At 48.2% G+C, this 27,593-nt stretch overlaps 1 protein-coding gene across 3 annotated transcripts; it reads left to right on the top strand.

The window, feature by feature from the left end:
* Positions 1-228: 228 nt before the first annotated feature.
* CMBL (carboxymethylenebutenolidase homolog) lies at positions 229-24,266 on the top strand. Of its 3 annotated transcripts, none has more exons than XM_004474420.4 (6): positions 229-418; positions 13,529-13,764; positions 16,971-17,078; positions 20,219-20,361; positions 22,037-22,128; positions 23,559-24,266. In XM_004474420.4, the coding sequence occupies exons 2-6, from the start codon at positions 13,550-13,552 to the stop codon at positions 23,736-23,738; spliced, it is 738 nt and encodes a 245-aa protein (XP_004474477.1). In that variant the 5' UTR covers positions 229-418; positions 13,529-13,549; the 3' UTR covers positions 23,739-24,266. The 3 variants fall into 3 exon arrangements, with proteins under 3 accessions (XP_004474477.1, XP_012373435.1, XP_004474478.1); XM_004474421.5 differs by lacking the exon at positions 229-418 and adding an exon at positions 4,782-4,915; XM_012517981.4 differs by lacking the exon at positions 16,971-17,078 and having other exon boundaries at positions 260-418.
* Positions 24,267-27,593: the final 3,327 nt, after the last annotated feature.

The following is a 27,593-nucleotide window of genomic DNA, read 5'->3' as shown; positions in this document are numbered from 1 at the left end:
ATGGCAGTGTGTGTGGCAGCTTGATACAATATCAATTTTAAAAAGTCTCTGAACTACAGCCTCATTTTGATTTATAAGAGAGGGGCCACAGGCCCAGGAGCTGGGCACCTCTTCAATTCCAGGGCCTCTGCCTGCCCCACTGTCTCCCTCCCCCACCGTCCCCCTTCCCCCACCTTCCTCCTCCCCTCCCCCCTCCTCGCCCCGCCTCGCCCCGCCTCGCCCCGCCCGCTGGCAGCGGAGGGTCTGGGACTCCAGCGCCCCGGGCAGGCCGGCGCTGCTGCTCCTGGGACGCGGGTGCCCCCGCCCTGCCGGCCCCCCCTCCGCGGGCGCCCTCCGCGTGCTCTTCCCGGCGCTCGCGGCCCCGGCGCGGGAGGAGGCCGCACGGCGCGGGTGGCGAGCGCGCAGACTGCGGGACGAGGTAGGTGCCGCCCGGGGCCCGGCCGGCCAGGGGGCCCGAGCCGGCCGTGAACCCCCGCCCCCCCTGCCCTTATTACGAAGCGCGCGCGCAGCGCAGCCGGCGGGCAGGCCCTTCCGCGGCCGCGGCACTTCCTGCGGGTGCTCAGCAATACATTAAAAAACCACCCTAGCTGGGGGCACACTGCGAGTAGACTGGCACTCTCTGTTTCCACTTAGCACGCTGCCCTTCCTCCATGGCATTACATACTTTAAGTATTTTCCTGAGGTGGGATGTGTGGGTTATATAGTTTTTTTCTTATTTTATAGTACCTAATATGTAATAAAAATTTCTATTTTATTAATTTTTCAGTGTACAGTTCAGGGGCATTAATTATTTTTACTATGTTGTGTTACTGCCACCTCCTTCATTACTAACATTTTCTCATCCCCTAGAACAGAAGCGCTTTCCCCTTCTTGATAATGCCATTTTATGCGCGACGGTTTAAAGTTTTGATGAAGTCTGGTTTATCCACATTCTCTTTTGTTGCTTATGCTTTTAGTATAAAGTCTAAGAACTCAGTGCCTAATGAGAAGGTGAATGTTGGGAACGATGGGGAATGAGAAGAAGATATTTCCCCTGTCTTCTTAAAAGAGTTTTATGACATTTGCTCTTATATTTAGATTTTTGAGCCGTTTTGAGTTAATGTTTGTATATGGTGTGAGGTAGGGGTCTTTTGCATGTGGATATGTAGTTTTCCCAGCACTATTTGTTGAAAAGACTGTTCTCTGGTTATATAGGTTTTACTGATATCAAAATATGGAAATATAAGCATATTTGCATCAAAATCACTGTGAGCATCTGGCAATATTTCCATAGGCCGGCTTGTTAAGAGAGGAGGTGCAGAGTCCAGACAAATATTTCCGTAGGCCGGCTTGTTAAGAGAGGAGGTGCAGAGTCCAGGCATGTGGCACCCTGTGTGCTGGGTATGTATTGCCAAGAGAGATTGTACAGTTTACCCACCCACCAGCCAGGGGCAGTTGGGAGGTAGAGGTGTGTAGCAGTTTAATATTATTGATGAATTCCAAAAAGAAATATTGGATTATGTTTGTAAACTGATCTTTTCCTCTGGGCATATTACATTGTATCAGATTCATAGGTTTACTTGATGAAGTAATTATGTAAACTTCTTGTGCCAGTAGGGCATTAAGTCCTTACCCCTTGGTGGGTGGGGACTCATAGGTGAAAGACATGGCAAAGGGCAGAGTTGAGGGCTTTTGATGTTGGAGTTTTGATCTTGGCGTTTGATACTGAAGCCTTAAGCTGGAGCCCCAGGAAGTAAACTTACAGAGGAAACAGAAGCAAGCCCCAGGAAGAGAGGAACCCTGAGCCCAGGAAGAAGCAAGCCCTGGGAAGAGAGGAACCCTGAACCCAGAGAGAAGCCTGAGGATGGGAGGAACCCAGGAAGCCTGAACCATCTTGCTCCAACACGTGGAAATACACTTTGGTGAGGGAAGTAACTTATGCTTTATGGCCTAGGATCTGTAAGCTCCTACCCCAAATAAATACCCTTTATGAAAACCAACCGATTTCTGGTATTTTACATCAGCACCCCTTTGGCTGACTAATACAAGGTGTCAGCTTCACCCAGGCCTTGCTAACGTTGGGTACAACAATTTGTGTTCATCTGCAGGATGGGTATTGCCACCCTGCTGTTATGATTGTATTTTCAAAGCCCGTTTAAAAATAAGATCATGATGGGCCCTGGAGATAACTGGAGATGAGCGATTCCAGCTGAGGTAACAGACCAAAGGTCAGACACAAGGTGGGACTGGCATGTTTGAGGAACAGCCAGGAAGTCAACGGGTGCTCATCACACCTGCCTTTCCCACCAACACTATCCGAACCATATTCCGTACACAAAATACAGGTGTGACTGCTGAAAAGCAAATTATTTGGGGGCATTGAGGTATATAGAATAATTTAAGGATAAGTAGTAGCCCAGCCTTCCCCCTTGCAAGATTGAAAAATCAGTTGCCAAGCAAGGTCCTACAGTGTTTAACCCATAAAGGATAAACACTGTTTTCCTTTTAATTGTTCTGCCTGCCCCAATAAACACCACTTTCCTGTATTATCTTCAAGCATTTCCTTTTGCTCTGAATCCCTGTTGTGTTTGCCCATTGGTTTCTATTTAAAACTCCAACAGTTTATTGGTAGACTTCTTTGCTTGTTACAGTGCCATGCATACCAATTGCTTTGGCTCATCAAAGACTATTTTCTATAATTTTGTCATGTGGAGAAGTCTGACTTCTGAGTTGTATAAATCCTTGGGTTAGGACAGCAGGAAAGCCGGCACTCAACAATACTGTACACCCATTTCTCTCCTTTCTGACTGCCTTAGTTTGCTAGAGCTTATACGACAAATACCACACATTAGTTGGCTTAAACCACAAGGTTTTATTGGCTCACTGTTCGGAGGCTAGACGTCCAAAGTCAAGACGTCGGCAAGGCCACACTGTCTCTCGGAGTCCATAGGCTTCTGGTGATGGCCACCTGCCGTTCTGGCAATTTTGCCTCCCTTTGACTGAGTCCCAATTTCCTCTGCCTTATAAGAACTTCAGTCATAAGGAGTAAGGCCCAGAGCCTTCGGGCTCATCCAAATAGGATCTTCGAAGATCCTACTCACAAATGAACCCACACCTTAACTAATAACAACATCTTCGAAGGTCCTATTTGCAAATGGCTTCACAGCCACAGGCACCTGGGCTAAGACTTGAATTTGTCTTTTATGGGATCGTGATTCAGTCCCCAACACTGACGTTCAGTGGGAGAATGGGAAAGTTGTTCATTTACACTGTTCAAAGATGATTTTCAAAGGAAGGTAAAATCATGACTCTTACACTGATATAAAAATGAACATTTGTTAAAGATTTTTTTTTTTAAACTAATAAAGAGGGAACAAGGCAGATGTCACAAATGGTTCAAAAAAGAAGTCAAAGGGAGTGGGTATAGCTCAGTGGTTGAGTGCCTGCTTGCCATGTACAAGGTCCCGGGTTCAATCCCTGGTACCTCCTTAAAAGAAAAAAAAGAAGCCAAGAAGCACAACTTCATGAGGAATAAAGGAATGCTTCATGACGTTCCTGAGAAGTGGGTGGGAGACCCTGGGAATTTGCAAATCAAATCCTCACCAGTGATCCCTTGGATCTTGACTTGTAGTTTTGTGGAGTCGTTTAACTCTATTCCCGTATCAGGCAGGGCTGAGGGGCCATAAGCCACTCTGTGACTATAGTGGCACCTTGTGTCAGTGCTGTGGGGGAATCATGTGCTTGGTGATGCTTGCCAGTGTGGTCATTGGCAAAGAACCTGCCCCTCCAGGTACTGTCTGCAGGAGGATGTGGCAATCCGTGGCACCGTGAAAAGTGTCCTAACTTCTAGACGCTTCCCAGAAGAGACTGTGGCTCTTGGGCTGGCTTGGTGTATTCCCAAGCACAGCTGCCATAAATCCCCAAAAGCCGTCCTTGAAACACACTTAATGAGGGCCCCGCGAGGCGCCGTGTGAAACTCTGAAGCAGAAGCAGATCCCTCCGCTGGACAGCAGGAAGCAGAAACTTGATTATCACAACAAATGACCCCCTAACATGTAGAAAAAAATGTTGGTGTTGGTGGAAAAGTATGCATCAGCTGTAGCCCAGCCTCCTGGACTGTCTGATTCTGGCATGTTCATCGTGTTTGGTCTACTTTGGAACTCTGGAAGTTGATAGCAGTCGATTTATTAATTCTCTCCTTTGTGGTAGAGATTTAATCGACTTCCTCTCCTCCTTCTGTGGCAAAATCAGTTTTGTCTCCCTTTGCAATTTCATCTCAACATCTTTCACTCCATATAAATTTGCGCTGTTTTGACTTTTCCTTGGTTTTACTTTTTTTAAAAAAAATTACCTTTTTAACGAATGTGTGATTTTGAAAATAAAAGCAAAACCGACCAAAATCCTGAAAGGTGCATCCTGACTTTTTTATTTTGGGGTTTAAACCGTTACTCACTTATGGTTTCAAGGTTAGGAAAAGCCCAAATCAAGACATCATCAGGCGATACCTTCTCCCCGAAGCCCGTGGTGCCCTGGGTGGCTACAGTGTCCCTGGCCCTTAGCTTGTCTCTTGGCACCTTACAGCATGGTCAGTCGGTAGGGGGCTGAGTGCGTCCCGAGCTCTCTCTGGCACCCACCAGGGGGCGTGGGCAGTGGAAGCACCGCCCTCCCTGGGCACAGGGGACTTGGCCGGGGACCCTGAGGCCTGGCCAGCTGCTGCGCCCGCGTGCAGGGACTGGGCCGGAGTCCAGCTGCCACAAGCGCCACCCCCGTCCTGGCCAGTCCACTGTGTGGGGGGGCTCTTGGGTGCCTCTGGGCTGTAAACACTCCTTTTGGAAAGAAGATGTCAATTGAAGACCAAGGAAAGAGAGTCAGATCAGAGGCGCCTGGGAACGGCCAGGAATTTCTGTGGTCCCCACACCCTCTTAGGTGAGCCCAGGTAAGAAATCATTCCTGGAATTGGTTCTCAGGAAATAGCACAGCAGGGCATGAAAATGCCAGCTATTGATAACAGGTGGCTGCGATGCCACTCACAATGAACAGGCGAAAAATGTAGCTTGTGAAAACAAAACCTGAAAAGTAGGGTAAAATTTCCTTCCATCGGATCGCTAGCGATTACTTTCTCCTTAGAATTTGTTATTTCTAAATGTGAAATAGAAAATTTGGGAAAGTACAAGAAATAATGTCAGTCACCCATATTCACGTCACCCAGATTTAAAAGATAGGAACACATTGTCCTATGTACTTCAGATAAAAAATCCTAAGGAAATAAAGTGTCAAGAATAAGATTTAAGTCGGGAATCTCCATCCCTTCCCCTCTGGCCCTTTCCAGTAACCACTGCGCTCAGGTTGGTGTGTTTCTTTCCCATGCGTTATACTTTTACTATAGTGTACTTGTTAACAGAATGTCTTGAATTGTGGGGTTCTTTACTTAGTTTTTCTTGGTTTAGTTTTAGTTTTACTTAGCCTCAAAAATGCAGTTGGCTTTTTAGCTAGGATTATGTTTTTGAGATTTACCATATGGATAAACATGGATGTGGTCCATTCACCTCTGTAATGTTCCTTCTGTGAATGTCATCGTTTGCCAGGCTGCTGTCACACATACCACACAATGAGTTGGCCTGACAACATGCATTTATTGGCTCCAAAGTCCAGAGTCAAGGAGTCGGCAAGGCATGCTTTCTCCCAGACACTAGTGCTCTGTTGCTGGCTTCCGGCACCCCTTGGGGTTCCCTGCTTACAGCTCTGCTCCGTTCACGTGGCGATGTTCTTTCCTCTCTCACTCTTTTTGGTTTCCACTGACTTTTGGTTTCTCCTCTTTGTAGGGCTTCCAGTCATTTGGATTAAGACCCAACCTCATTCAACTGGGCCATACTTTAAAGATAACATCTTCAAGAGGTCCTATGTACGATGGGTTCACACCCACAAGAACATGGATTAATGTCTAAACTGGGGTGATACCTTCTGCCACAGTGAATAAATCACAGTTATCAAACGGATGACTGGTTTAGTTTCCTCACTGCCAAAACAAATACCAGGCAATGGGTTGGCTTGAACAATGCTCACAGCTTGGAGGCCAGATGCTGGCCAGATCAAGGCGTTATCAAGGAGATACTTTCTCCCAGAAGACTGTGGAGTCGGTGTCGGTGATTCTTGGCCCAGGGCTCCTCTGTCACATGGCAGTGCATGTGGCGACCTCCTCGGGTCTCTCCCTTCTCTTCTGGGTTCTGGTCACTTTCAGCTTCCCTGTCAGGCCTTCTGTAATAGGATTAAATCCATCCCGACTCAGCTGGGCCACACCTTAACCAAAGTAACCTCATCAAAAGGTTCCTTTGATGAGTTTCCACCCAAAGGAATGGAGCAAGTCTAAGAAAATGTTTTTCAGGGGTGCATAGCTCCACGCTGCCACAATGCCCAATTAGATGGTGAACAATTGTTTTTATCACAGTTAGTGCTGGCAAGAACATTCTTTGACGTCCACCCCATGCTCACGGGTGAATTTCCCCAGCGATGACATGCACTTGTGGGCTTTCTGGGGTGCAGGCTGTCTTCATCTTTAACTTTGGTAGATCTTGCCAGAGTGCTTTCCAGAGTTTGAATCAGCTGACACCTTCTTCAGTAGTTCCCCTTTCCTTATCTGTGTGCGGTCACTCGGTGTTAACAAACTTTATGTCAGTCTGCAATATGTAAAATGCATCTTGCTTTTTTATTAATCATTTCCTTTATGGTTTATGTGTTTTGGGGGTCTAATTTAGGAGATTCTGCCCTTACTCGGAGACTCAGAAAAAAGGTCTTTTCCCTTTTTCCTTCTAACAGTGTCATTTTGCTTTTCCTGCATAGCTTTCTAATATGATTGATGGGCGTGTTGGGATCTGCTGTGATTTTCGTTTTCCCCTGGAGCCCTCAGTCTTGCACCTCCTGCCCCTTGATTCGCCAGCCCATCCTTGTCACGTGGCTGCACAGTGCCCCTCCCTGTCTGACCTGGCAAAGCCCCATCTTGTTTGCCTCCGTCGTTCTGCTGCTTCTGCACCTGCAAACCCACTGCCGAACGGGCCTGGGGGAACTCGGCCTAGCTGGCCAGCTGCCCCTTTAACGCCCGGGCAACTCTTGCGGCTGCTTTCCCTGGTTTACCCTTTTCCCACTTCTCTCCCCTCAAACTTCCTCTTCCACTCTCACTTTGCTGCAGATAGGGAGTGCCCACAAGCTCTGGCCCCGCAAGGCACCCACCCACCTATATTTTTGTTCATGTGTATAAAAGAGAAAGAGTAAGATAAATGAAAAAAGTTAAAGAGGGGAATATTGTGTTACCAGACAATAAAATCCATTACAAACCTTTAAAACAGTGTAGTATTGTTGGAAGGACAGAGAAGCGAGCCAATGGAGCAGAGCACATATTCTAGAAACAGAGTCATGCATAGCAATTCATTTATTCAGCAAATATTTATTGGGAACCAACACTATGACAAATACTGTTGCAGGTTCTGGTGAAATAGCAGAGCACAAAACTAATTAAAAAAAAAACAAAACACAACAAACTCTGGCTTCCTGGAGCTTACATTCTAAGGGGGTGAAAAAAAATAACCATATGCAAAATACAGAGCATTTCAGATGGTAATTAGTGCTAAGAAAAATAGAGCAGAGAAGGGGACCAGAGAGTGTTGGGGGGTAGAGAGTGGGGTTGCAATTTTAAATGTATGGAAAAGGTGACATTTGAGCAAAGACCTGAAGAGGGTGAGGGCTGGAGTGCTGTGGCAGTGGAGCACGTGTGTGGTCCAAGCAGAAGGAAGAGCAGCTGCAAAGGCCCTGGGGCAGGAGCATGCCTGGCAGGCTTTAGGAGCAGCAGACAGGAAGAGCAAGGGTGGGAAGCCTGGTGGGACACAGGGTGAGAGGGTTACCAGGGCCTTATTGCAAGAATTTGGCTTTTCCTTGGTGTAAGAGGGAAGCCATTGGAGGGTTCTGACGAGGAGCCGCCTTATTTGCCCTTATTTTAAAATCATCCAAGGCACTGCTTTGAGAATAGATTGTCATGCGGCCAGTGCAGTAATCCTGCCAAGAGAGGAAGTAGCTGACCCGGGGATGGTCATGGCGCAGGGGTGACGGTCAAGGTAAAGCCAGGTGGTTTGGCTGACAGATTGCTTTTATGGGGTATAAGACAAAATGAGGAGCTGGTATGATGACAAGGTTTGGGGACTGAGCGTCTGCAAGGATGGGGTGTGTTTATGAGTAGGGAAGATGTGGAAAGAACAGGTTTCAGGAGACCAGGACCTCAGTTTGGGGCATATTAAGTTAGACGTGTCTATTAGACATCCAAGAGAAAAAGCTGAGTGGACAGATGGATAACAAGACAGAAGTTCAGGAAAGAAGTTGTATTAGTCAGCCAAAGGGATGCTAATGCAAAATACCAGAAATAGGTTGGTTTTTATAAAGGGTATATATGTGGGGTAGGTAGGCCATAAAGCATAAGTTATTCTCACGTGTTGGAGCAAGATGGCTCACCAAAGTCTATTTTCACATGTTGGAGCAAGGTGGCTGCCGATGGCTGTGAGGGTTCAGGCTTTCTGGGTTCCTCTGGGATCAGCTCCTGTTTTCTCCACATGGTCAGCTGTAGACTATGAGGCTCTCTAGGCTTGGTCTCTCTCCACAAGGTCAACTGTAGACTATCAGGAAAATGGCTGTCTCTTTCCCCGGGGGGCTCCAGCTTAAGTCTTCAGCGTCAAACTTCAACATCAAAACTCCAACATCAAAAACCCTCACATGAAAAGCTCCAACTCTGTCCTTTGCCATGTCTTTTATCTGTGAGTTCCCCCCCACCAAGGGGTGGGGACTCGATGCCCTAATGATGTGGCCCAGTCAAAGCCCTAATCATAACTCAGTCACACCCAGTAATAGACCAGGTTACAAATATAGTCCAATAACTCAGTCACACCCAGTAATAGACCAGATTACAACTATAGTCCAATATCTATATTTGGAATTCATAACCATAGTAGACTGCTACACCCAGCTATTGTCAGCTTTATTCCTACCTAACAAATGTTGCTGTTATAAGCGATACCATTTATAGGTTATATTTTCTAATACTGTTACTGCTACATGAGTTTGCTATTGATTTTTGTATATTTTCATATGGAACAGCCTTACTAGACTCTCTCAATAGTTCTAGTCATTTTTCTGTACTCTTGAAGCTTCTATAGAGCTAATTATATGGTCAAGGGATAATGATAATTTTATGTCTTCCTGTCTAATTCTTATAACTTGTATTTCTTTGACTTGTTGTCTTATGCTGAGGGGGCCCTTGGTTCCAGGTAGAACAGGAGTCGTCGTAGGTGGTATCCTTGGCTTCTTCCTGGCTTTAAAAAGAATGGTGCTTGCTATAGGGATTCAGTATAGCTTTTATTGGGTTGAGTTTTTTTTTTTTAAAGATTTATTTATTTATTTCTCTCCCCTCCCCCCCACCCCGGTTGTCTGTTCTCTATGTCTATTTGCTGGGTCTTGTTTCTTTGTCCACTTCTGTTGTTGTCAGCGGCATGGGAATCTGTGTCTCTTATTGTGCGTCATCTTGTTGTGTCAGCTCTCCATGTGGGTGGCGCCATTCCTGGGCAGGCTGCACTTTCTTTCCCGCCAGGCAGCTCTCCTTACGGGGTGCACTCCTTGTGAGTGGGGCTCCCCTATGCAGGGGACACCACTGCGTGGCAGGGCACTCCTTGCACGCATCAGCACTGCACATGGGCCAGCTCCACACGGGTCAAGGAGCCCCAGGGTTTGAACCGCGGACCTCCCATGTGGTAGACGGACGCCCTAACCACTGGGCCAAGTCCGTTTCCCTAGAATTTTTTTTTCCTTATCCTGAATAGCTGTTGGATTTTATCAAAATGCTTCTTTAGTGTATCTAATGAGATAATAACATGGATTCACTCCTTTACTCTCTTAATATGATGGATTACATTTATAGATTTTTCTAATATTAAATCATCTTTGCATTCCTGATAGTCAAGATATATATATATTTTAAAATATATTGTAAAATTTAGTGTGCTAATATTTCAGTTAGGGTTTTTGTACCTAAATTCATAAAGTAAGGGTTCATGTACTTTTTCATTCTCATCTTCTCCTTGTTCAGTCTTGGTATCTGTGGATGTTTGGAGCTGTGGCTCCAGAAAAACATGTTTCTTAGGCTTAGTCCATTCCTTTAGGTACAAACCCATTGTAAGTAGGATCTTCTGCTTAGGTGACTTCAGTTAAGGTGTGGCCCGCCTCAATCAGGATGGGTCTTAATTCTTTTACTGGAGTCCTTTCGAAGCAGAATGACATGCACACAGAAAGAGAAAGCCACAGAGGGAGCAGTCAGAAGCTGAAGTCCACAGATGAGAAGGGAGAGACCAGGAGATGCCACCACGTGCATTGCCATGTGACAAAAAAGTTAAGGACCAAGGATCGCCAGCAGACAGCCCCAGATGTACGCAGTGTTTGGGGAGAAAGCATCACCTTGGCGATAGCTTGATGTAGTCTTCTCCTTACCTCAGAACTGTGAGCCAATAAATCCCCATTGTTTAAACCAACGCATTGTATGGCATTTGCTTGAGCAGCCAAGGAAATTAGCACAGTATCCAAGGGAGTGGATGTAGTGGTTGAGTGCCTGCTTCCCATGTACCTCCTAAAAACAAACAAGCAAAACCCCAACTCTCATTGGGGAACAGATGTAGCTCAGTGGTTGAGCTCCTGCTTCCCATGTATGAGATCCTGGGTTCAATCTCCGGTATCTCCTAAAAAACAAAAACAAAAACAGTATCCAAGACCTAGCCAGATTTTATTTACTCTGAGTTGACATTTACATCTGAATTATTTTTAATTGGTGACTCTCTCTGGTTGCACCCCTTTCTAGCTTTCCATTATGAAAAGTTTCAAATATAGAAAAATTGGAAGAGCAGTATGATGAACACTTATGTTTTGAACATCTAGATTCAACAACTGTTGACAAGTTGTAATTGCTTTTTGTATCCATATTTATGTTCAGGTGCAAGTATGCACAAAACTTATGAACCATTTGAAGCTGAATTGCAGATGTTATGACACTTTATCTCTCAGTACTTGGGCACACATCTAAAAATAAGAACATTATCCCACATAACCACTATATCACACTTAATTGTACCTTAGAAAACTAATAAAAAGTCATAATGTCATCTATCATCCATATTCATATCTCCATTTGTCCCCCAAATGTCTTTTACAGCTATTCTTAGTTTTGAAGTAGGATCTAGTCAAGGTTTACACATTGCAGCTGGCTTCATTTTTCTGTAGTTTTTTTTAATCTAGAGCTGTCTCACCACCTTTTCCTCTTTCACATTTATTTTTGAAGTTAGCGATATAAAATAGTTAGGAACTATTCTTTTTTTTCCTATTCTTCCAATTTGTTATTTTTCCACTTTTCAAATTTATTGGTGTAAAGTTCATACTGATTTCTTATGATTTTTAAAGAGAAAATCTTTATTTAGTCATCTTTTTCATTTGAGACACTGTTTTATTTTATTGTTAAATCATTCCTTTTTATTGATTAGTTTTCCTTGAGTTATAGGTTTTTTATTTTCTTCTTTTTTCTTCTCTTTGGCTTTCTATTTGATCAAAACTCCAGAATTAGGTAGACTTTTTCAACTAATGAAGGCAGTCTTGTACTGGGGCAGGCATCTTTGTTCCTTCCACACGTGCTATGAAAGGATCCCAAACAAATTAGACATCAAAGAGGAGCAGATGAGAAGCTACATGCTTTTTAGCATGTCAGTCTCAAGGCAAAGAAGTGTGGGGCACACCAATTTATTCTTCCTAATTTACCACTGAGATAAGTCACCCTACTTCTAGTGAGGGCAGGGAGTAGAGGGATGAAAGAATGCCACATGTAACACGAATGGATTGCCTTCCGCCAGGAGTAGGGAAGAAGTCTTCCCCCTTAACGTTTGTTATCCTTTTGCCTGCTGTGTATTGTGATCTCTCTTCATATTTTTCTTCCTTCCAGAATTCTGGGTTATTTCTTTATACACTACTATCTTATCTTCTAATTCACTAGTTTTTTCTCCATCTGTGTCTAATCACTCTTCAACTCAGTCCATTGAACTTGTAATTTCAATGACATTTTTTATTTCTTTATATTCTATTTGGTTCTTTTAAAATCTGCCTGTTTTTAATTTCCCCCCTTGCGTTGTTCTTATGATTTCTATTTTCCTGTTTGTTTTATCTGCTGACTATCATTTATTGTGGTTTCCTTCCTTGTGTGTGTTTATTGAGCTCCTTTTCCCTAGGGTATTTTTCATTTTTGGCTGGATTTGTTGAAGTGTTGCTATAAGGTAGATTTGCATTTCTTCTGCCAGCACCCCAGGAGTTTCATTAGTCCAGGTTCAGTTATGCTTATTTCTCAGCCTGGGTATTCCTATCCCGTGTGGAGAGTGTACATTTGGGGCTTCATAACCACAAGTGGCATAACTTTGGAAATTGTTTTCTTATGGGAGCCTTTTAAAAAAAAATTTCTCTCCCTTCCCTGCCCCCAGTTGTCTGCTGTCTGTGTCCTTTTGCTGTGTGTTCTTCTATGACCGCTTCTATTTTTATCAGCGGCACCAGGAATCTGTGTTTCTTTTTGTCGTGGTCATCTTGCTGCATCAGCCCTCTGTGTGTGTGGCGCCGTTCTTGGGCAGGCTGCACGTTCTTTCACGCTGGGCGGCTCTTCTTATGGGGCGCACTCCTTGCGCGTGGGCTCCCCTATGCAGGGGACACCCCTGCAGGGCAGGACACTCCTTGCGCGCATCAGCATTGCGCATGGGCCAGCTCCACACGGGTCAAGGAGGCCCAGGGTTTGAACCGCGGACCTCCCACGTGGTAGGCAGACGCCCTAACCACTGGGCCAAGTCCACTTCCCTGAAGTAACTATTGATTTCTTACATAATAAGTACAATGTGACAATATTAAATTTTACTCAAAGCCTGTGTTTCTGGAAAGAGCTTAGGTTTAGAAATCCCCCAACTTGTTGTGTTCTGGAAACCAGCCTACTGGGAAAAACCGCCCTTCCCGTGTGATGACCTGGTTGCAACTCACAGATCCCTCCTTGTTTACAGGGGGTAAGGCTGGCCACAGCCCCTCCAAATCCCCATCCTTTGTCTCATCAGAGATCAGCTGAACTGCTTGTCTCCACTGAGCAACTGGAAGAAAATACTTGTTAACCAGCCTTTGGTTAAGCTTCTTTCCACACACTCTAGAACTGTAAGGACACTCCTAGAAAATGTTCTCAGGTCTACCATCCCCACTTCCCCACACCCGGTTCTTTTCTCTCTATAAAAGAAAAATCCTTTTTGCCCATCTTTTGAGGCATCTGCAGATCTATTGCAGTAGCGCCTTTCCCATTATAATCTTTCCAATTGTCTGTTCTTTACCAAATCCAGATTTGTATTTCATTTGACAAATGGGGGTAGTTAAAGTTATTTTTTCCCTCTACTCTTGATTTTAGCTTACTTTCTATTTGCAGTCTTTAGATTTGCACCGTTCAGTGTTTGATGTGTTCTCTCTGTAGCTCAACACTTGAATATCCACAATGGCCAACGAAGCTGATCCTCGTCCTTGTGACATCGGCCATAAGCTCGAGTATGGAGGGATGGGGCGTGAAGTTCAAGTCGAACACATCCAGGCGTATGTCAGCAAACCTCCTGTTGACACCGGCAAGGCTGTGATTGTCATTCATGACATTTTCGGCTGGCAGTTGTCAAATACCAGGTATATTGCTGACATGATCACAGGAAACGGATACACGTACGTATCGCATTCTGTTCCTCTCCTTAAGCTCACGGCCATTCCCGTGGTCTGTCTTGTTATTAGACTGGGTTCTAGTATTGGCACAGGGAGAACTCACTCTCCTCCCAGAGCCGATGCCTTATTCAGACCAAGCCACCATCCACGCCTTGGGAGAGGGCTCTTATCTGGTTGCTCTCGGCTTTGCCCCTGGTGGTTAAAAGATAAAAGCTTCCCCCAGGGGAACAGGGACCTTTTCTTCCTTTCACGCTTCAGAAAGGATAAAACCAAGCAAGCCCTGGATCTTTTGGTTCACCACTTGGATTTCCTTCGCTTTCTTAAATAGAGAAGCTAGACATTATCCACAGTAGCCATCAAGGCAGAAGTAACTCACACGTCCATCAGCAGGTGAGTGGACAAACAAAACGTGGTCTCTCCATACAAGGGAATAATTTTCTGCCGTAAAAAGGATTGAAGTTCTGATACGTAATTCGACATGGATGAGCCTTGGAAACATCATGGCAAACACAAAAGGACAAATATTGTGTGATCTCACAGATAAGAAATACCAGACTAGGCGAATCCGTGGGGACAGAACGTGGGTTTCTGGTTACCAGGGGCTGGGGCAGGGCGCAGGAATGAGGTGCGAATTGCTTGATGGTGCAGAGATTCTCCTCGGGGCCTTGAAAACATTTTGGTCATGGATGTTGTGATGGCAGCACCGCGTTGTGACTGTGACTAATACCACTGAATTGTGCACGTGAAAAGGGTTCAAGTGGGAAGTTTTGTGTTGTGTGGATGTTACCACAGTAACAGTTAAAAGAGAGAAGCTAAGAAGTGAAAGGGGGAGGCGGACTTGGCCCAGTGGTTAGGGCGTCTGTCTACAACGTGGGGGGTCCGCGGTTCAAACCTGGGCCTCCTTGTCCCGTGTGGAGCTGGCCCATGCGCAGTGCTGATGCGCGCAAGGGGTGCCGTGCCACGCAGGAGTGTCCCCCGCGTAGGGGAGCCCCACGTGCAAGGAGTGCGCCCCGTAAGGAGAGCTGCCCAGCGCGAAAGGGAGTGCAGCCTGCCCAGGAATGGCGCTGCACACACGGAGAGCTGACACAACACGATGAAGCAACAAAAAAGGGACAAGATCACGCAACAAAAAGAAACACAGATTCCCATGCCACTGACAACAACAGAAGGGGACAACGAAGAAAATGCAGCAGATAGATATAGAGAACAGACAATCGGGGTGGGGGAGGAAGGGGAGAGAAATAAATAAATAAATTTTTAAAAAAATAAAATAAAAAAACGAAGAAGAACATGCAGCAAATAGACACAGAGAACAGACAACTGGGGCGGGGGGTGGGGGTAGAAATAAATAAATCAATCTTTAAAAATAAAAGAAGAGGTGAAAGGACACACGTACTTTGTTGCGCTGCGAAGAGAAACTGCTGTAAAGGCGGTGCGCCCAGTGCAGTGCAGCTCATTGTGAACTGTGTTGAATGAAAAAATGGGGGAAATGGCTTTACCTTAATTTCCCCCTTTTTCGTGTCCCCAGATTTCCTGTGGAAGATGAGGCCCTTAGCTTTCTGGGGCAAGCCCGGCAGGACTAGCGACCCATCCTGACAGTTTCTGCCCTGTGTGCTGGGAGGCACCACTGTTACAGTGGCCCTGGCTGCTCCCCGTCCCCCAGAGGGCGGCCTGTCATTGTGCCCATTTTGCAGCCTTGGGAGCCAGGGTCAAGACGGCCCGGCGGGTGGACGGGCGTGCTGGCCTGCCGCGCTTTTCCAGCGGCCCGTCCCTGGAGCCGGAGCGTCAACGGTGAGGACGAGGGCGCTCGGGCTGGCAGAGCCTCTCACACGCTGCAGCGCCTTCTACCCTCCATCGAGCCTCAGAGCAGGGCAGGGTGCTCGTCCCCTTTGGGAAGTCAAGGATATGAGGATGAGAGAAGCGGATGTGGCTCAAGTGATAAGGCCTCCACCTACCATAAGGGAGGACCCAGGTCCGATCCCTGGGGCCTCCTGGTGAAAAACAAGAAGAGAAAGTGTGCCTGCACAGCGGGCCAGTGCCCGCGTGGCAAGTTGAGTGCCTGTGTGGTGAGCCAGTGCCTGCGCAGTGAGCCAGTGCCCGCACAGGTGAGTCATGCAGCAAGATTATGATGCACAAAAAAAAAAGAGAGAGAGAGAGATGAAGGGGAGAGTCAAGGTGAAGCACAGCAGAGACCAGGAACTGAGGTGGCGCCACTAACGGGGAACTGTCCACATCAGAGGTCCCCAGGATCAAATCCCTCTGAAGCCTAGAGAAGACCAAAAATAAGAGAGAAATAGATACAGAAGCTCACACGGCAAATGGACACAAACTGCAAAAACAGCAGGGTGGAGAGGGAAAAAATTAAAAAATTTAAAAAAAATCTAAAAAAGAATATGAGGGTGAGGCTCACAGCTCAAGGACTTGGCAAGGCCTAAGCTTTCTGACCCACGTTTCTGTGTCTTTCCTCCCTGCGGGAGGGGTCGTGCCCCCTCCAGCCATGGCAGTCTCTGTAGGTTTACAGAAGAATCGTGAGGAAACTACAGTTCCCACATACCCCTCCTCCTAGCGATGCTGACATGACTGTGGCGCCTTTTTGACACACGAGGAGAGGAGAGTGTTATACCTGGACTGTTAGCCACAGTTTACGTGAGGGGTCACCCTCTTGTACAGTCCTGTTCTTTTAAATTTTTTCTCATAACGTACATACAACCTAAGATTCCCCCTTCTGTCCCCATTCAGATGTAGAAGTCAGTGACAATGTGATGTTACCATCCCACCAACCATGACCAAAACTCTTCCGTCACCCCGAACAGCACTTCCGCCTGGGGCCCCTTTGGCAGCCTGCCCTAGCCTGGGCCTGGCAGCCCGAGTGGGGGTGCGGGGAAAATTGCTTGGTCATGGTGACTGGACGTGCCTGGCCAGGTGCCCTCTGACCTGAGCCTGAAGGGAAAGGCCACCCCTGTCCTTCCCTCCCCCTGGGGCTGGCTGGGAGCGGCAACTCCTGGGGGGCAGCGGTCCTGGGGGGCAGTGCACCTGCCCTTGTGGAACCCGAGCCGCCTGGCCTGGCACCCATCGGGGTCTCTGCCGGGACCAGAGCTGCCCTCGGGGTCCTCACCTTCCCTCTCGGGCTTGCCCGAGTCCCCGGCCTGGCAGGTGTCTTCACTCCTGGGGAAGGCGAGCAGCCGGCTCACCCAGCCCCTGTTTTGCAGGACCATCGTCCCAGACTTCTTCACGGGGCAGCCGCCGTGGCATCCCTCTTACGACTGGGCCGCCTTCCCCGAGTGGGTGAAAACGCGCAACGCCAGGACGGTGGATAAGTGAGTGGCGGTGGGCGGGGCTGCGGCCGCGTTTGTGGGGCCACCCAGGGCATGGGGGCGAGAAGGAACTGGAGGGGAGGGGGCCTGCTTCGGTGGCTCCTTCCTGAGGGGTAAAGGGACGAGGACTCCATTTAGCATGATTTACTAACCGGAAGCTTCGGAGCCAGCGAGCACGCCTGCTCGCCCCGGCAGGCTTTGCTTGCCCGTGTGGGAAACTCCTCGGGCCACGATGGTAAGAGGAGCTTTTGTGGAAGCTGCAAGCAGTGCTCATTTTCCTTGACAACTGCAGAACCAGTTGAAAAGGGCAGAGGAAAGAAACCGGGTCATGTGCTAGCCCCTTTAGGGCTCAGCTGGTTAGAGGTCGGTCTTTGGAGCTGAGGCCCAGGAGGTCACTGCCCTCCCCCATCCTAGAACTTAGCCCTTCCCTCTCCCCCAGGGGGACTTTAGGGCTCTAGAGCAGCCCCACCTGACTAGGACTGCAGGCTTGCGAGGGCCCACAGAGCACTGGGATGAAAAGCGGGCCGAACCTCCAGGCTCCCAGCTTTGTCTGGATTGGCCCAGCCGGGTCTAGACCCAAGGACCAAAGCTGTCAGCTGCAGATCTGCTAGCCTTTTCTTCTGTCTGGAGGAGTAAGCAAGGGTGGGACAGAGGAGAGGCCAGGAATGTTCTCTAAAGCCAGCCTCCTGCTGCACAGAAAAGCTGAGCCCAGGGGAAGGAGCACCAGCCGTGCGCTCCTCTGGGCGCTTGGTCCTTCCTAATGCTCTCCTTTCCCATCTCCTGACCTCCTTTCGCCATGACACACGCGTCCCAAGATTCATCACCGCCGGCCTCATGTTTGATAAGCTGCAGCCTGCCTCAGCTTCCCAGGGCTGCTGGAAGAAAGTACCCCAAACTTTGTGGCTTAGAACAACAGAAACGTACTATCACGTACTTCTGGAGGCCGAAAGCCCCAAAATCCCTCTGAAGTCCGTGGGGGAGACACCTTGCCAGCCTCTTCCGGCTTCAGGCATTTGCCAGCAGCCCTGGGCGCCCCTCGGCTTGCAGCGGCAGCACCCCCACCTCTGCGCCCCACTTCACGTGACCATCTCCCCTTCCATAAGGACACAGTCCTGTCTGGCTAAGGGCCCCCCCTCCTCTGGGGTGACCTGTGCAGGGACCCTTTTGCTAAATAAGGCCACATTCGCTGGAATCAGGGGTTATGACCACAACATCTCTTTTTGGGGGACACAGGTCAACCCATGACACAGCCCGATGAAGCGGCCCCCTGCCCCGAGGACGGCCCTCTCCCTTCTCCCACCAGAAGGGCCTGCCCATCCCTGCCCAGCAGAGCTGCCTCGGGCTGCTCGCCCTCGGGCTCCTGGGCTGGTGGGCCCTGGGCAGTGCCCCTGCCCAGCCCGTCCCAGCTCTCCCGGGGCAGAGGCCCCTGCTGCCGGCCGTCTCCTGTCCCCGCAGCCTGCCTCATCCCCCCGTGCTCATTTGGGGCTCAGGGACCCCCATCTCTTGTATCCTGGTCACGTTCTCTGGGGGGTCAGCACAGAACAGCAGTGTTCAGGGCTCGGGCAGGCGTCCAGGCCTGTGGCCCCCTCGGGCCTCTGTGCGGTCCTAGCCAGGGGGAGGGGATGTCGGCCACCCGTGGGCCTCCCAGCTTGGCCCAGGCCTCTAGCCCAGGTACCTGGGACCGTGAAAATAGTCTTACTCTCAGGGTCCTGCAAGCAGGAGACCAGGCCAGGTGTTTTAGCGTCAACTCCACCTGAGTCAGAGCAGAGGAGACAGCCTAGTGGACACGGGGACGTCTGCCCAGACCCCCCTTCGGACTCGGGGACTTAGCTCCTGCTGGGGGTGCTGCCCCCAGAAAGCCTTCAGTTCAGCTCCTCTGGGTGTCAGGATGGCTGCAGCAGCTCCAGCCTCCCATTAGCTTCTCTCCAGCATCCCAGCACAAGTCTCATTTTGCCCCCTTAGTTATGATGGGGTCACAGGTCTATCCTTGGACCAGTCGTCATGGCCAGGAGATTGTTGTGCTCTGATTGGCCACACCTCAATCATGTACTCACCCGGGAACTGAAGGCAGAGCCCCAAAGCACATGAGGCTGGTTGGTCCATCCAAAGCTACACGCAGTGTTCCCAGAAAAGCAGGAACAGACCTGGAACAACAAAAGCAGAAACCAAAGTTCACTCAAGTTTGTTAAATGGTTTTTATAGGAACGCCCTGTTCCTCCCTGTTGCCGCAACAAGAGGGCAGTGGTTCCTTAGATGAGGGCACTCGGGACAACTTAAAAAGCCAAAATTCTAATGCTATTGCTTATTCATTTTTATTTTATAGGGTTCCTTGATTACCACCACTCTAAATTGTGAAAAAAGTACTTGCACGTGGAGTGGTATGCTATGTTTAAAAGTGCTCAATTATTTATGATGATATTAGAAGAAAAAGGAGCTGCCAAAGCATTGCTTTCTCCTTTTTTAAAATATTAACAGTGTGCAGCATTTCTTCCCTGTCAGCCCCAACACGCCTTTCTGAGCTGGCCTTGCAGCCCTACCTCTGGTGCTTCTACTTCAACTGCGTTCTGAGCTCCAGACGACCAATTTGCAAACGTACTTTGGGACCCGTGTACCATTTGCAAGATGAGGGCCGCTGTCCTGGGTCCCCTTTTGACTTAAAGAGCCCCGCTGCTTTCTGAATACTTGCTCCGCTCTTTGGGTGTGGGAGGAGATGAGCCATGCCAAGGTTGGGGGTGACGGGCAGACGGCATTTGGGGACCTGCCCGTTATCCTGGCCGGTGCCTCTCCAGAGGGCAGATGGGGGCCCGGGGCGCCCGAGAGGCCAGCTGCTGGCACCAGGCCTCCAGCCGCGCCTGGCAGTTGGACCTTCATCCTGCGGCCCAGCAAGGCTGTGGCTCGGCTTTTCCCCGGGCCTGGAGCAGGTCAGATGTGCTTGGCGAAGAGCTTTCCTGCAGCACTTTGGGGCGTTGACTCGGGAGTGATGCATCTCAGGCAGGAGATGGCCAGGCTGGAGCTCTGGGGACCGCAGATCACAGCCGCCGACCCCGCACTGCTGCTTCTGCGGGGCCCCGGCCACCCCGGGCCCTTCGCGTCTGTCCACAAGATAACTCTCGATTCTTTGATCACCTCTATTTCTGTTCTAGGGAGATAGATGCCGTCTTGAAGTATCTGAAGCAACAGTGCCATGCCCAGAAAGTCGGCGTCGTGGGGTTCTGCTGGGGTGGCGTAGCCGTCCATCACGTGATGACGAAATACTCGGAATTCCGGGCAGGCGTGTCCGTCTATGGTAAATTGGCCGTGTGCATTTTTACCCCAGGCAAACGGGGGAATGGATAGTCACAATTACCCCAAACCTCCTTTCCCAGGAGTTAAGGGTCCTGGGTGCACCAGCCAACCCAGTAGTGCAGAGATGCCCATCTTAAGGAAATTTGCTTCTAAACCCTGAAAGTAGAGGTGACGGTTTGCAGTGCAGTTAGCAGAGGAGGCCACCGGGCTGCGGCGGTCTGGGTCCCCACAGTGTGACTTGGGGAAAGTCACCCGGCCTGCGGTCTCATTGTTTTCACCTAACATGAAGGGGATATGGCTAATTTGAATTTCTCTCTGGGTGATTGATTACACTCGAGCCATAGTTTAGTGAGCAACATCTATGAAAATACTTTTCCAAGATAGAAATTGTCCTCAGCCGCACATGCGCGCGCGCGCACACACACACACACACACAAGAAAGAAGGAAAGAAAGAAAAAAAAACTCACTTTGAAATGTAAGTAGCAACACATACAATTCAGCCAAAACACAACCGACTTCAGATATCCTAGTGATGGAATAAGAACTTTCTCTCGCTCTATAGAAACTGCACACCAAGTTCACGATACAGAAACATTCAGACCAAAAAGAGGTTCCCAGAAAAGGGAGATGCACAAAAAAGTAGGACTGTCTTTCATAATTAGCCAGCGTAAGATCACGGTGATGATTTTTATTTGGCTTAAAGGTTCCTTGCTGTGGTATTTTCACTTACTTTTAGCAGTTAATAAAAGTCTTTAAATATTTACCTGCACAAAAGGAAATAAACTCAGTAAATCTCCAGTTGCCCCTGCTGCCCTGGGGCTGGCAGGCAGCCTGCCTGTGTGTGCATTTGCCCCAGGCATCCCTGGGGCTATCTCGCTGGCGCCACCATCTGGCTGCTGTTGTGCAGTACATGCTGGGCAGGACTCGGGCCATGTAACGTGGCTTTTGTCAGTTAGGCAGAGCACGTAGCCATCATTCCCGTGGCCCCCTGCCTCCTAGAAAAGAGTGATAGGGGAGGCAAGGCTAGCCCATTGTTCTTAGCCTTGCTGTGCTGCCTATCTTCTCATCTTATCTTCAAAAGGATACTGCAGAGCTTTTACTTATTTTCTCATAGAAACCCCAGGTCAAGCAGAACAGATTTTCCTAAAGTTCAACTAAAGGTCTAAAATTCTGAGCTGAAGGATGAAAATGAGGTTTTCCGGATGTTCTCTTAAGACCAGGTGCCTCTCCTGGCGATTTCACACCCGTGGTCTCTTCTGAGCACAGATAGAACCAGGCTGAACCTGTGGAGATTGAGTAGACAGTGAGAAACTTCTAGGAGAACAGCAGGGGTCGGGTGGTCCTGATTAGAAAGTGATTGCTGTAAACTAAGGCACATGTCAAGAAGGAGCATTTTCCACGCCTGAGTCTTTACATACGAGCCGCCTCCACGGTACCCTTTCATTATTTAAAGGCTGCGTTCCTATCACTCTTGCTAAAGTGTGTCCTAGGAAGCACTGGTTAAATAACATTCTGTTTTAGACTGTCTAGACCACTTCTCTGGAATTGCTATAAAAAAGAATAAGCAGAAAACCAAAAGTGTATATTTTACTTTGAAAAATCATATCTGATTCTCGTGTCTCTCTAGGGTGTGTGTCTAAATCATTCTCCCAATGTCCTTGTCCCCACTCTTCAGGCATTGTCAAGGATTTTGAAGACATTTACAGTTTAAAGAACCCCACGTTGTTTATTTTTGCTGAAAATGATGCAGTGATTTCTCTTGAGCAAGTAAGTTGGCATTTTTCCTCTTCTCATTTGTATATTTAATCACATGATATGACATTTTGGGGGAAAAGTCCTAAAGCATTCTTTTGTTGTTATGGATATTTTCCAGGATTAAAATTCTACAGATAAAAATTGGATTATAGACTGTAAGCTTTATGTCAATGTTAAATTTCTTGAACTTGGTAATTGTACTTAATGTGGTTTCATAAGTGAATGTCCTTGTTTTTAGGAAATACACATGGAAGTATTATTATTATTTTGTTAAGTAATACGTGTCAGTGAGGATGTTGGAGAGTTGGAACTCTTGTGCATTATTACTGAGAACTTAAAATAATGCAGCTCATGTGGAAAACATTTTGGCTCTTCCTTAAAAAGTTGAACATAGAATGGTCATATGACCTAGCAATTCCACTTTTGGATTTATACCCCAAATCATTGGAAACGGGGACTCAGGTTCTTGTGCACCAGCGTTCATAGCTGCATTATTCACAGTAGCCAAAGGTGGAAGAAACCCGAGGGCCTGTCAACAGGTGATGGGATAAGCAAAAATGTGGTCGATGTATACAGTGGGAAAGTATTCAGTCCTAAAAAAAAAAAAGGAGTTCTGAAACATGCCACAACGTGGATGAACCTTGAAAACATGCTGAGTGAAATAATGTGTTTTCAATTGCCTGAAATTTCCAGAATAGGCAAATTTATAGAGCTAGAACTCAGATTAGGGGTGGGAAGGATGGGGAGTTTCTGGGGTCATGAGACGTTTTGGGTATCGATAGTGGTGATGGTTGCACAACATTGTGAATGAATTTTGAATGATGCCACTGAGTCGTACACTTAAAAATGGCTAAAATGCAAATTTTATGTTTTAGTATCTTATCACAGTTTTAAAAAAATCTAAAGGTGGTGATACCAGGGACCACAGAGTGGGATTTGTAACTCCCCCAACAGCTAAGAGCCGTGGCACACTCTACCCCACATGCCAAGGTGGTGACATGGGCCTGGCCAGGCTGCTGGCGTAGAAACAGGCACCGCCTGCTGCCTGCGTGTGTAACCCACGAGTTACCAGGTGCTCTTCCGTCTCTGCCACACTAAGTCCGGTGAGGTGATAAGAACAGAACCGAAGACAGTTGTGGTGCAAAAGCTGTTGCTTAGAAATGACAGTTGTTATTAATCTATTGTATTGCATTCATATGAGTGATTTCAAATAATTGGTGTTATATCATGATTATATTACTATGAGTTTTCTCCTTTGCCAGAGGTAAGAACTGTGTTCGTAATAAAATTAACCATCGGAAAATCCAGGGGAGCTATGGAACGGGCTTACAATTTAAGGCATTGAGGTTAGATCTCTTTTATGAACATTTGTAGATGATTTGGAGAGTGGACAGCTATTAAGGAGTTGAAATAATATCGTCATGAAATCTTTTGCATAACAGGTCTCTCTGCTGACCCAGAAGTTGAAAGAACACTGCAAAGTTGAATATCAGGTTAAAACATTTTCTGGGCAAACGCATGGCTTTGTGCACCGAAAGAGAGAAGATTGTTCCCCTGCAGACAAGCCGTATGTTGAGGAGGCGAGGAGGAATCTGATTGAGTGGCTGAACAAGTACGTTTAGCAGTGGCCAAGGACAAGGTTTCTCAAGAGAGCTTTCATTGGAAAATGTGCTTCTAACCACATGAATTGTTTGACTTAATTTTCACTTTATATAAAATAGATCAAGGAATCCTAAAATTCATGATTTCATCTGAAACACAGATGCACTAGGAAATGATCAGGTATGAAATGATGTAAATTCATTTTAACATTTACATTTAAATGCTTAAAAATATAAAATAAATTAATAGGTCAGTCTTTGCAGAGGTTGACTGATAGAATAATGTCACAACTATCAGTAAAATCTCCCCACAGCCTGGCTCTGGCCTTCCTGATCTTGACTCGAATCCACCGTTTAAAATGATGAACACGGCAGAGCTGCAATGAGCATGAACTGCAAACCCAGGAAGACGGAGCCCCTCCTCTTTAGACATTTACCGTTGTCTTATTGGAGCTGAGTTTGTCATGTTCATATATTGCAACAGGAGCAGTACTGAGACTGAATTAGGGTTCTGCGGTACGCTAATAAACTTATTTTTTGATTTTTGAATTTGTGGCTTTTTTTTTTAAAGCTAAAAGGAAACGACGGATTGGCGTTCCCATCCCGCTGTCTCCCAGGCAGTGATTTTCCCACCGCCGTCATTTTTGGGTTCCAAGGGCTGGGGCTGCCTCCAGAATCTCTGCTGTGTTCGAGTGGTGGTGGGAGGGTGAAGTGGGAAAGCATCAGTGTCCCTTCACTTTCCCCTGTACCCGCACTTTCCAGGGGTGGTAGATTGAAGTATGTACCCCAACAAACACGTGCTTTTTAAGATCTATTTTATTTATTTCTCCCCCACCCCTACTCCCGCTGTTCTCTGCTCTCTGTGTCCATTCGCTGTGTATCCTGCACACGGGTTCTTGATCTGAATCTGTGTCCCTGTGGGTGTGAGCCCATTGTAGCAGGACCTTTGGAAGGTCCTGGTTTTAGGTAAGTTAGTTTTAGGTCAGTTGTGGCTGGCTGAGCCAGGTTAGGTCTCACTCCGCATTGCTGGAGGCCTAAGGGATCCCTGGAGTTAGAAGGTAGGAAGGAGAGGACCACGCCACGGGGAGGGAGGCAGAGGTGTGAGCCAAGGAGGGGGCTCCAGGACTGCCGGCAGCCAGCTCCAGAGCGTGCGCGCTGGAGGAAGCAAGCCTAACTGGCCTCTGGGTTTTGGACTTCTTCCAGCCTCTGAACCATGAGACGATACATTCCTGTTGTTCATCACAGCAGCCTGGAAACTTAAGACCCTAGCTGTATATGTGCAACTTTGGACAAGTGACATAAGCGCTCTGAACCTCGGGTTTTGCATCATGGTCCCACATCTGGGAAGACGGGGAGCACAGCCTCTCCCCTTTCCCTCCATCCCCCCCGGGCAGCCGACGTCCCAGGAGCGGGTCCTGCAGAGGTCCAGGGTGGCTCTCTGTGTGAGCAGCAGTGTTACCAGATCTTGTCTAGGTTCTTGGCTATGCTGCAGAAATGAATTTCAAGAGCATGCCGGGTGAGTTAGGCCAGTAATTTATTCAGGTAGGGAGGGACGAGAAATGGGAGAAAATAACAGAAAATAACAGAGCAGGGGTCCCAGGAAGAGAGGAAGGGGGTGAAAAGGGATAAAGAGGGCTGATTTACAAGCTAAAAAATTCCCCATTATAGATGATAAGTTCCAGGTTTACTTGCATGGCCACAGGACAGAGGAAAAATGGTGAGGGCGATGCACAGAGGACAGAACGGGTCTCCAGGCAAAAGAGCAGGGCTAGAGCCTGTGCCTGGCTTTATAAACTGTTAATTATTCCACCCCTTTGCTAATGGCAGGGGAGGGGGTTCCAGCTGTCTGCTGTTTTGATTTGATTACCCCACCCATCAATCCCTTAACGAGGACTAATGATAAAATCCCTAGGGAACATCCCTAGGGAACATCCGGGGCTTTTCCTTGCTCCTAGAAGAAGCCTTTGTTCTGGATAGCAGGATCCTGGGGGTTACTGATGTCCACGTGGACTTTCGCCAGGTTCCAGTTGCGTCTGTTCATTCCCTGTCTTCTCAGCTTGCTTCAGCAGGAGGCCGCGGGTCGTTCAAGTACGAGGTGGCCTTTACCCTTTAGGAAGACGAGGCTGGGTGCCTCGGTGACGGTGACCGCCCTGCGTGGCCACGGGGGACTGCCTCAAAGCAGGGGCAGCAGGTGAGCCGAGGGGACAGGGGCAGAGCCTTAGGACGGCCAGTGACCCGGCAGAGCTGGCCGGGAAGGGGCGCACGGGGCAGTTCACGTCCCTGCTCGGAGGCGACCAGGACAGGGAGGAGCGGGCGGGAGGCAGGGCTGGGCGGAGAGGAGTTTGTTCATTTTTGGTCTGGTCTGGAGTTACCCATTAGACTTTCTTGGACTACAAGTAACAGAAAACCCGACTGACCGTGGCTAAGAGAACATCGACAGGTAACTGCAGCCGCCCCGCATTATCCACGCACGGGGTCGGCGTCCGAGCCTGGCGCTGGGGCTGCCTGTCCCTCAGCACAGGAAGGCGGCATGTGCCTTACCAGAAAGCACCTGCGTCGTTGCGCTTTGCGTAGCAGGGGTTCGAGGGCCGGGGGCCGTGGAGTCAACGTTAATGAATTGGCAAAAGATAGTAAATAAGGTGTTTTTAAAACAGAAACACACATAAAACAAGGTCGTGTCTATTGATCAGTCAGTGAACATGTGGTGCAGCCATTTGATATAATTGATGAAGTCCAAAAAGAAATATTGGATTATGCTGTAATCTGATCTGTACCTGGGCATGACTGAGTTATCATTAGGGCGTTGGCAAAGAACAGAGCTGAGGGTTTTTCTGATGTTGGAGTTGGATGCTGAAGACTTAAGCTGGAGCCCCAACAAGTAAGCTCCCAGAGGAAAGAGAAGCCAGCCCCAGGAAGGAAGGAAACTTGAACCCAGAGAGAAGCAAGCCCCAGGAACGTTGAACCCAGGAAGCCTGAACCCTCGCAGACGTTGGCAGCCATCTTGCTCCAAATAGACTGTGATGAGGGAAGTAACTTATGCTTTATGGCCTGGTATCTGTAAGCTCCTAACCCAAATAAACACCCTTTATAAAAACCAACCAATCTCTGGTTTTCACATCAGCACCCCTTTGGCTGACTACTACATGTGGCCAGAGGCACGCAGGAACCTGAGCCTGTATTTCCCTAATGGATCAGCACCCACTAATTCAGAGCTTGCAGCGACTTGGTAGAACTTCCTCTTGTGACTGACGAGATTTGGCCATCTCTTTCAACACCCCTCAAATGGATCCAAGGGTGGCTTGGGCCTTAATGACGTCGGGACCCTGGGTGGGTGCCCCCCTTTCTCGGGATCGCATGTTGGGCCCCAGAGCCAGACAAAACACTGGGCAATGCAGGAACGGAGGGAGGGGCCCTCTCCTGTGTCTCTCTTTTTGTAGGGAGGGAAACCCCAGTCCCCAGCTGACTTCCCTTATGTGCCATGAAAGAGGCTGAGCAGGTGAGCCTCAGCTCAAGGACGTGAGGTGGCCCTGGCTGGGGCCACCTTGACTCACCCCCGGGGCTGGGCACATTCCCTCCCAGGACAGACTTGGCTTTGGTTGGCCATGAAGAAGGGGCAGGAGACTCGGCCATCCCTGGACCTGTACATTTGGGGGACCGTGTGTGGAATGAGGAAAGAATGTAGGCGAGAACGCCGGGAGGCAGGACAGGATGGCCTCAGAGGCACAGAGCTCGGGGCTTGGCATCCACGCCCACCATATTCAGCTAACTGTGGGCTTGGCCAATTTACAGAACCCCCTGACCCTCAGTTTTCTCAGTGTTAAGTCTATAAAGTGAGGGAAGTTGGCGGGTGCAGGAGCAGGGGGAGATACATACAGT

Source organism: Dasypus novemcinctus, chromosome 2 (genome assembly GCF_030445035.2).
Source record: "Dasypus novemcinctus isolate mDasNov1 chromosome 2, mDasNov1.1.hap2, whole genome shotgun sequence".
Classification (NCBI taxonomy): domain Eukaryota; kingdom Metazoa; phylum Chordata; class Mammalia; order Cingulata; family Dasypodidae; genus Dasypus; species Dasypus novemcinctus.
This window is presented reverse-complemented; position numbering and strand designations above follow the sequence as displayed.